Below are 10,162 nucleotides of genomic sequence, written 5' to 3'. Positions count from 1 at the left end.
AAAATATTTTATAAGATAGGATCTTTTATCATTTTCCTTTTACCTGAGATATAATTATCAGTCCCAGTTGCCACTTAGAATATAATGAAATTGAAGCATGGAACATGCTTCAATATTAAAATAGGTTCTTTCAAATTGGCAGGAACAGATGAAGGGAGAGGTCACTTCTGAGCTGATTGAAGACCAATGAGCGTCAACAAGGTGTCTGACAACTCCCAGCAGGTATTTCACCTGCTCGGCCAAATGGGATGCACCTGCCGCTAAGACCAGCGACGCACGCGTAAATTCAGCTCGAGCGCTCCTCTCAGAGCTGTGCGGGACACGCTGCTGCCTCAGCTTTTATGAATGTAACAGTATTTATTTATTTTAACTCGACTGCGCAGGAAAGGCAGAAACCCTGGGTCCACTCCGAGTCAGGTAAGTCAGTGATTGACAGCAGCTGAAGCGCGCGCCATGCGCTCCTTGCGCGCCTCGCTGCGCAAAAGCAACCGTTTGTGAGTCCGTTTGATAAGAGCGCGGATTCACGTATCTGATTCTAACTTATCAACTTACCACTTTGTTTGAAAAGGTTTGACATTCAAATCAGATTTTATCAGTCGATGGAGCCTTTGACAACTGACAAAAGCATTGTTTTCCCTGCGTCATTAAAAGAATACAATCTAAAAACGCAACCCGCATTTTTTGCGTGGACGACTGTAACTTTTCAACCAAACAAAAGAAGCACAAGGAAACACGAGTTCGCAGAGGCTTGTGCGTACTGGCATTACGTATCCTCGCTGTGGCTCTCCAGTTAAACCTGTTCTGCTGCAGTGATAATGGCTCCAGTGTGTTGATGCAGACTTTCGAGTCACTCATGACTCAGTTAAAAAAAAAAAAAGTCTTTAATTTTGATTAAAATCTTCCAAGAGGCCCCGTCGATGAGCTCAAACTGGTGATACCTGTTGTTTGTTTATCGGAGTAGTCCACCAGCACAGGACATGGACCAGGTATCCAACCGGTCAGGAGTGGGCAGCGATGACATTACAGATGAAACTACGTCCGTGCCGGACACCGGGTGGAGCACCGATGAAGAAAACGTGAGGAAAACATCTGCGTTCACACAAACCGCAACTGCTGCTTTTTCGAGATTAACAGTTGGTCGTTGAGGCCCAGTTTCTGTCGTACTTGTGAAGCGTGGGAATAATGGAATGGAACACATTTTACTGCCCTCTTGTGGTTCACTTCATTCCACCATGCTCCCTGTTGAGATTGTGATTGAGGCAGTTCATTGATGGGGGGGAGCTTAAAGGCCAATGATGGTGTTTCAGAAAACGGCTTTAACAATATTTGCAAATGAATTGCAATGCACCCTAAAGCAAAACGGTTTTGTTGATTTAATATTAAAGGAGCCCTTGTGCTAAATGTATGTTATACCACTGATTGGTTGGAGGTGTTAAGTCACTTTTACATCAGCTTGCTCTTTGGCTTTCAGCATTTTGCCTCGTCTTGTTTGATACTTGCCTGCTGAAGTAAAGACTGCAACAGGGTTTGTGTCTGCAGATCAATGTTTTCACATTAGTTTGGTCACCTGAACACCAGCATCCAACACAAATGTTTAGTGGTTACTCCTGCTACATGCCCAGTGTCTGAGATTTATGGCCTTGTTTTTGTAAATAATTTAGACTACTACTTCAACAGCATTTTTGTTTTTTTGGTTTAGCAGCTCTGCAGAAGGCCGATTGAGCAAAGTTTGTTCTTAATGTTTTGTCATCACGAAGTCTTGCATTTCTTCCCCTCCAACACCTTCCAAGTTGATGCTCACAATGTCTCTTTCAGGACTCTGACTTTCAGGGAGTGTGTCTGGCAGCGCCTCAAGCTCCTTTCCCATACTACAAACTGCGGCTTGATGAGTTTAAGAGGTTGTTCAAGGAGGTGCCTGATTCAGAAAGACTCGTAGTGGGTGAGTTATGAAGGCTACTCATTATAATGAAAGATGAAACCACTCATATTGGGTCATTTAATGCCCCGTGTAAGAAAACAGAAATTCTGTCTCTGTGAATCCTGGATAGAAATGACTAAATAACCTTTATTGTAATCCTCCAAACTGATCAGTTCCAGTAAATGACTTTAATATTGACTGGATTCTTTACAGCAGAAACCCTACGGTATCTTTAAAACATCTATAAATCCTTTCTGTTCCAGTATTGCAAGTTAATTGTTTTACGGATGGTGTAGCTGTTTCAGAAGTGGCGTGTGTTTTTCCTCAGATTATCCATGCGCCCTCCAGCGGGACATACTCCTTCAGGGACGCATGTACCTGTCGGAGAACTGGGTCTGTTTCTACAGCAATGTGTTCAGGGGTACGAAGGTAATGACGCTGTGAGGGTGGAGGGTGCACACTGTCAGGAGCTCACTACAACCACAGCAACCACAAATGCATGCAGACAAAGCGGCATGATAAGAAGAAAAAAAGCCAACAAATTAAATGCGTTTAACTCTGCAATGACAAAAATGCTTATTTTGAAAACATTGGCACACCGACAAGGTTTCTCACAGAAGGGCTGATTAGTTTGCAGGCTGACCTCAGACCTTGATTTCCTTCACACTATATCTGCTTGTGTGCACTAATGTAACATTTTACCATAATGTGAAGCTCATGCTGATTCTTGGAGACGTCAAATCGATGACCAGAGAGAAAACAGCTCGCCTCATTCCAAATGCCATCCAGATTTGCACAGATGCAGAGAAGGTATTTGCGCAGCATTTTGAATCGCAAGATATTTCACATGTTCTCCTATGTGCTGTTTGATTATTTTGTGTTTTCCTCCCCCCACACAGTTCTTCTTCACCTCCTTTGCAGCAAGAGAGAAAAGTTACCAGAGCATTTTCCGCATGTGGCAAAACACACTGATGAACAATGTAAGGCCCAGCTCCACATTCTACCATCTGCAGATAAACTATACAAGGGTCATATCTTAAGTCTGGATTATCTACGCACAGGCAGGATCAACAAAGGCTCCAGCTACATAACTTAACCATGTGTGTCAAAAAGAAAATAACATGGCGAAAGATTTGCAAATGTATCTTTCGCTTATCACAGGTGACCTTTAAGAGAAGAGACTGTTGTTATGACATACTTATTGCTATCTGTGAACCCCCCCACCTTACCCTGTTGAGGAGCGCTTACCTAAAAGGTCCAGAGTGCATATTATACTGTCCTCCCAGTGCATGTAGGGTAAAGTTATGCACCCAGGAGCAGGTTTGCTCACGAGTCTAACAGACCGGCTCATGTCTACTGTGCCACAGACATGTTTGGTATAGTTGACCTGCTAAAACGCATGTGTGGTGTTGCATGGTGAAGTTGGGTTTTTTTTGTACATTTGATTTCTTGTCTGAGTAAGGTAATCTGTGTGACGTTCTGAACAGTGAAAATGGGAACTGTGAGGTTGAAGTGAGACACCCTGCTAAAAATCCAGTGATCTGTGAAATATGTGAGGAAACTGTGGTTCACACCGAGCTAAATTATTTCCACTTTTGTTTTAAAAACAAATAAAAATGTTAGATTAATAAAATGATTACAATGTTCAGGGATGGAAACCAACTGCAGAATAATTTTGTAAATTCTTTTGGTGAACTCAATTTTCCAGTAAGGCTCGTTTCTTGAGTGATTGAGTCATTCGATGCACAAAGCAGCACCACCAAGAAATGCTGTTTGGCATTTGGAAGATAAGATTTGGCTGATTTCACCTGGGCGCCACCCCACACACTCTGCCAAGCTACCGCAAATGTAAAAATGAAAGCAAGGTGGTATACAATACAACTTGTAGGAAAGAAGCATTATTTCAACAAAATAATCCATACACACTTTGTTGTTTTGGTACATGGCTTGGTGACGTATTGAGTGGGAATTATTTGAAAACAATGCTTTTAATACAATCTCAGATGCGCAAGAGGGTGGAATCGGCTGAAGTTTGGACTTTTGACCTCTGTAACTTGGATCACAGCATATACACTAGACTATTTCTGTATCCTGGCACTATGGCAGTCTTCCCACAGCAGCAGGTCTGCAGGGATCCACCGCGATCACAAACACCTGCAGGAACACACCGGAGTTCATTGACCTCCACAGGTGTGGCCAATCCGGCTCATTTGCATCGACGAGCCGCTTCTAAAACTCATCGCTGGCGATCACAAGAATCGCAACAAAACAAAGTAGCTCTGATCCGACGATAAACTTAAGGTCCGACGGGCAAAACAGGCTTTTGTTTACCTTTTATCGGTGACTATCTTTGGGCGGTGCGTTTTTGTTTTTTTTACGCCCCCAAAGTCAGTTCAGATCCAGGACTTCCTGAAACAAGTGCGTCCAGGTTGCAGATGTGACTCTTGACAGCCGGTTTAAACTCGCAGTTTGTCGGGATAAGTCCGTACAGACACGTAAGTAAAGCCTGCTGAAACTTACCGTCGCTTTTTTTTTGGTGGGGCGCACTGGACGTGTGCGCGCTCCCACATGGCTAAATGGCTTCATTTACAATGGAATGTTTCTCTTTTCGCACTTTTTTTGGTTAAATGAGGGGCAAGAAATAAGGTTGTAACGCATGTCCTGCGTAATTCTTTTGAGCAGCTTCAGTCTACATGTCTATATTATGAAAGTCTTTTTATTAATTTTTTTTAACGCTCCCAAGACTGAGCTGTCAAGGGTTATTACCACGAACACGTGAGACGCGTATCCAAACAGTTTGCAGCATGTTTGTCACCAATGGAGATAAGGCTGTAAATTATACTGTGTGGGTTGCGTGTTTCCAGGTTACAAGCTAATTCAGATAATGGGGCAACTTTATTGACATGTGCAAACATGTTTTTATTTGTCAGAACGGAATCTCATTGCGCAAGAGACGGGAGGATTTTGTTTGTAACATTTCTGTTCTTCCACTTTTAGCCTCTGACCTGCGGTGAGTTTTGGCAGATGGTTAAGCATCATTATGGGAATGATTTGGGTCTAAGCCATGAAGAGATGGAGAGCATGCAGATATCTGAATCGAGCATGCAGGCCAGGTGAAATGTGCTGCACTTCAGTTCACAACGCTGCACAAAAAATGTAAAAGTTTGTTCTTTTAACGTCTCCTGTTTACCTGCAGCCTGATGGCAAAGCTGGGCAGTGACGATAATCCGGGGAAAATGGAGCGGCCCCCCTCCCTTCGCATTACAGCGCCGGAGCAAGTACCTGTAGAGACCTCGACGCCTCAAGGGGAAGAACTGCCTTCTCCGTTTGTCTCACTGAACCCAGGCAACGGGGTACTAATATCTTTTTCCTCTAGGTTTGATAAGTGGATATGCAAGACATTTTCTAATTCCTATATTTATTTTTTCCCTCTAATCAGACAGAGTTTCTCCGCACCCCATCTATGCGACGCAGTCCTGTTCCTTCACTGGACCGCTTCGCCCCAGAACGCATTTCCAAGCGCTCCAACCAGTCTCTTGACCTCAACGCCAACGAGAATGACGCTTCTGAACAAAGTGGCTCAGAGAGCGTTGAAGAAGGTGACTGGACCAAACCCAGGTGTGCTGAAGCTGTTGCGTTTGAGATTGCCTATGGTTTAATATCTTCCTTTCCCACCCCCCTTCAGTGGAGGAGCGCGTCGACGTGTCCAACCAAGCATCAGGTCGACTGTATCTAAACAAAGTTTTCCACGTCAGTGCAAACAAAATGTTTGAGCTGCTCTTCACCGAGTCCAGCTTCATCCGCAGGTTTATGGACATCCGTAAGATGACAAGTAAGCTGTTCTTTCTCAAAACCAAGTTTTAACTTTTACTGTATAAACTGCGACATGCAATATTCACAAGTGCTTTATCCCCCCCACCCATTATCAGATTCCAGCTTCACTGGGTGGCAAAAAGATGCTTCTGGAAACATGAAGCGAAGTCTGAACTACACAATAACCATCACCAACCCTTTGGTTGGGAAGTTCTCCACTGCGACGGAGAACCAGGTGTGTTTACCTCAGTGTGAATGGTGCGATCGCGCTTGGACGGATCCATGCCAACCGCTTTTGTGTGAACAATGGCGTGCTCATTATTTACACTTTATATTGCCTCTCAGACGCTGTACAAAGAATCCAGGGATGGTCATTATTACCTGGTGGACTCGGAGGTGTTCACTCACGATGTCCCCTATCACGATTACTTCTACACTCAAAACCGGTACTACATCATAAGCAACTCGAAGCGGAAATGCAGACTGAGGTAAAATGCAGTTTAATCAAATGATCGGAGTCTTGAGATCTTGGAATGGAATTTAAAACGCCTCGCTCCGCCACCAGGGTGTACACTGATGTGAAGTACAACAAGCAGCCGTGGGGCCTGGTCAAGTCCTTCATCACCAAAAACTCCTGGAGTGGCATAGAAGAATATTTCAAACAGCTCGGTGGGTAGAATCCTCGATAACACTCAAAACTTTTTAGCAGTTCTGTGCTGTAATATCTGAATGTGTAAAAATGGGAACTTTTGTCGTTTCCCGTCTAATTCTTGTGAACCTGCGGCGTTGCTTTACAGAGGCAGAGCTGCTGGAAGAGGAGGCAGAGCTCAACCAAGGAGGTGGCGACGTGGGGAAGATGGGCGGTCTGCGCAGGAGGCGGAGGACGTTCAGCCGCACGATGCCGGATCACATAAAGCCCATCAAGCCGTATGGCCAGGACTCTGAACCGCACCGGGATGTCGGCATGGGTACTGAAAGCTTTAATGGTGACTTTAAAGACGTGGGGTTTTTTTTATTTTTTTATTTTGAGCTGTGATCTTTGAAGTTAAGCTACCAGCCCATACTACCGCTCGAAACCGTTTAAAGATGAGAAATGGGGGGGGGGGGGGTTGCTGCAGGAACAAGTGATGATCGAAGTGATGCCAAAACAGTAGTACAGAATTCCCATAGAAAACCATTTCCCTGCACATAAATGGTACTAGAACAGTGGTTTATCAGTATGTGGGAGCCTTAGGCCACTTTGTCTATGAGTAGTCTTATTGGGTCACATGCCCAGAAAACTACAACGTTCCAATCCCTGCCTGTTGTGAAATGTTGTGCGTCACTGGAAGGAAACGTCATGTGACAAGTAAAATGTTGCAGGATTTGGGTTTTTTTGGACAAACCTCCCTTTGTTTTCCAATCTGCCAGCATGATTTTAAAAACAAAATGTCTCTACATTTCAGACCATATGGAAATGAAGGGCCCATACAGGTGGAACATCACGACGATAGTGGCTGCGATGAGTGTGATGTAAGTTCGCAGTTTAAAATGTTACTGTCTAATGATGCCGATTTTGTTTTTAGACACACAATCGACCGTTTCACGATCTTTTTTTCTTCCATTCAGCCTGCTGTTTCTGACATTGCTGAATCTGGGCCTGTTTGTTAAGCTGTGGGCCATGGAGGATGTTGCCCATCGCATGTACCTGAGCACGAAGCACCGTCTGAGAGAGAGGAGCGAGGCCAGGTCAGTTGCCTCTTCTGCTGTATAATCTGCATATTTCTGAGCAGGTATAATTGCTCTGAAATACTTGGCGTGGGCGGGCAGGGAGGAAAAAGTGCTTTTCGACTCCCTTTTTTTTTTTTCTGTCTGTGGTCTTTAAGCAGCCCACATACAAGAGAGCTCTTGTTCGGATGACTCACGGTGCTCAAACTGCCCATTTGTCACCCTCAGTCAATGTGCTTATGCAAGTGACATCTTGCGTCAGAGACTACTTTACGTTTCATGTTTATTGCCCTTTCCTGTGTGCTGAGCTGACTGCGTGTGGCCAATGTGATTAAAAATAACTTCCCGTTTCTGCCTTGACAGCTTTGCCCCAGAGTATAGCTCCAAGTCAATACCAGGGCTGAGGACCAGAGAGGAGATGCAGCTCTTAAAAACTGTGCTACAGGACTCCATCAAACTACTAGAACAGGTAGGAGGCGTGGGAATGCGCAATATATTGGAATTAACCAGTAACTGCTCTCAGGCTAATATGTAACCGGACAATCAGAAGGGCACCTTCTACTTCTGGTGCCAGTCCTAAAGCCCAGATGCATCCAAAAGGCCAGCCGGTGTAAAAATGTATTCCAGGTTGATGAATTTGGGTCACGTAATCTACTGTGGTGACCCTGGCTGATGCAAGAAACCCTGACATAAGTTGCCTCACTTGCAGCATTAGCATGTATTTTATGGTCTAAAAGATCATATACTGCATAATACTTTGAAAAACTATTGCAATATTGAGAATACAGCTGTCGTGAGAAAGTTGTTTCAGAGGTTAGCAGCTGCACTTTGTGGTAGACGGACACAGGTGTTCAAGATGCTGAGTCGGTTGTTCTCCTCGCAGCTCCGCATGTCTCTGATGGTGCTGCAGCAGAACTTTGCTTTGGCCAATCAAACCGGAGCAACGCAGTGACGCAACCAGATATGGCGGCCCCATGGAGAAACAGGCGCCGTGGCAAAGGAGCCGCTTCAGAGGAAATCTCTGGTGTCCACAGACGACGACGCCATGTCGACGTCCCCAGGTCACTGACGCGCCACATGTTGCCAGGGGTGACTTGGGTGAGGTGTTTGGTGCCAGGATGTTTTTGAAGCTGCAGACCGACTGCTGTGAAGACAGTCAGACTTTCATGGAGCATATAGGGTTTTAATGTGAGCTCCTACCTAAATGTCATGTTTTGACAAACCCCTTCCATCACAACCAATATATTTTAAAGTACTTGGTGCTACAAAATTAACTAGTGTATATATAAAAATAACAAATTGGAACTAATTTCTCAAAATTTTTTGCACAAGTCTTGTGAATGATTCAGAGTTTTAAGTTTGGGTTGGGTGTACAGAATGCGGTGAGCCTTCAGACTAAACCACTCGCTTGCATTGGAGTTCGGTTTCCTCCTGAGCTGTATGTGAATCAGGTCAGACATTAATATGGCGGACTATCATCTATAACGTATCACAATTTGGTTACTTATAACCTTTACATTTTCTTGCACTAAGCCACATTAACAAATGTACAAACAGATCTGAGTTTAGATACTTTACATGGTGGGGATATTTTACTGGAGAATGCAGGGCCAGTACTGTGTTCTCAATGCTCGATGCAAGTTTTGATTTCATCGTCTGTATAATTAGTTTCCTTAAACTTCATTGGATGTTTACAAAATGTTGCTTGAATTTAAGACAAAATGCACAATTTTCTTCTGACTTTACCTCATTTTGTGTACATACTAAATGAAATCTGTGAACTGGACCATGTTTATTACAGATTGTGGTTTTGTACAATGTAATATTTTAAATTGTTTTAATAAACTATATATTTCTAACTTAATGGCTTGCTTTTCCAAATTTATTTTACGATTTATAGTTGATATGCACCAATTTCATTTCAAATCTCGTGTTCCTGCACACTGAAAGTACAATTTAGCATGGGTTGGTCCAACTATCGTGATGGTAATGGCCTGCACAAATCACTTACAGGTCGTATCATCATTGAAAGTTAATACTTTTAAATCCGGAGTAGGCTCTAAATGTTTTAAAAACATTAATTGTGTGTATTTATAAACAGCTCTGCTTAATTAGTAAACTTAACTGGATGCTGATACCCAAGCAACCTCGTTGGATGAAAGATGGATTATTATGGGGATGAACAGATTATCTACTCTTTTGGCAAACTCTGGCAATTTTTTTTTTTTTTAATCCTACATGCAATTACTGACATTTAAAAATCTGCTTTGCTTTGTGGTTTTTACAAACGCGGGGGAGGGGGATCGGGTATAGACGCTATTAAGTGAAGTTTATCATGCATGCCCAAAATATGTTTGAAAGCCCCTGGACTGTAAACACTGTGCAGTCAGTCCTGTGATGTGTGAGAGTCCACGGCACGCGCGTCCTGGGCGGGGAGACGCTCCCTCATTTGACGTCAGGACGGAAACATTCCGCTCAGTTTGACTGCGGAGCCTGAAGGAGTCACCATCTCCAGAAAGAAAAAGGGGGGGAAAAAAAACCCAGGAGGAATCGGAGGAGACACTCGGAAGGACACGTGGACCCGGTGGACTACCACCACGCGCTGTTCCGGAGACTTCCGCTCCAAGCGCTCGGAGCGGAGAAGCCGTCGGTGGGGAATCCACCGCCGCCATCTTGTTCGGCCATTTTGATCCGAATCACCACCCCAGCGCCACTGTTGGTGGG

The 10,162-nt window shown here is 44.0% G+C and overlaps 1 protein-coding gene across 2 annotated transcripts; it reads left to right on the top strand.

The window, feature by feature from the left end:
• Window positions 1-273: 273 nt before the first annotated feature.
• gramd1c (GRAM domain containing 1c) lies at window positions 274-9,253 on the top strand. Of its 2 annotated transcripts, none has more exons than XM_080515162.1 (18): window positions 274-417; window positions 962-1,076; window positions 1,816-1,939; window positions 2,247-2,347; window positions 2,633-2,728; window positions 2,818-2,898; window positions 4,916-5,031; window positions 5,115-5,271; window positions 5,358-5,517; window positions 5,604-5,750; window positions 5,848-5,966; window positions 6,077-6,219; window positions 6,297-6,400; window positions 6,529-6,699; window positions 7,177-7,243; window positions 7,340-7,459; window positions 7,802-7,907; window positions 8,322-9,253. In XM_080515162.1, the coding sequence occupies exons 2-18, from the start codon at window positions 978-980 to the stop codon at window positions 8,388-8,390; spliced, it is 1,980 nt and encodes a 659-aa protein (XP_080371288.1). In that variant the 5' UTR covers window positions 274-417; window positions 962-977; the 3' UTR covers window positions 8,391-9,253. The 2 variants fall into 2 exon arrangements, with proteins under 2 accessions (XP_080371288.1, XP_080371287.1); XM_080515161.1 differs by having other exon boundaries at window positions 6,529-6,717.
• Window positions 9,254-10,162: the final 909 nt, after the last annotated feature.

The sequence above is a fragment of the Blennius ocellaris genome (assembly GCF_963422515.1).
Source record: "Blennius ocellaris genome assembly, chromosome: 19".
NCBI classification, from domain to species: domain Eukaryota; kingdom Metazoa; phylum Chordata; class Actinopteri; order Blenniiformes; family Blenniidae; genus Blennius; species Blennius ocellaris.
The sequence above is the reverse complement of the archived record's forward strand: the minus strand, read 5'-3'. Positions and strand labels throughout refer to the sequence as shown.

Excerpts from the sequence above, each read along its gene's own strand:
- gramd1c (XM_080515161.1), top strand. The coding sequence starts at position 978 with ATGGACCAGGTATCCAACCGGTCAGGAGTGGGCAGCGATGACATTACA. Across the intron at positions 1,077-1,815 it reads GGAGCACCGATGAAGAAAAC|GACTCTGACTTTCAGGGAGT; the intron begins GTGAGGAAAACA and ends TGTCTCTTTCAG. Across the intron at positions 5,751-5,847 it reads GGACATCCGTAAGATGACAA|ATTCCAGCTTCACTGGGTGG; the intron begins GTAAGCTGTTCT and ends ACCCATTATCAG.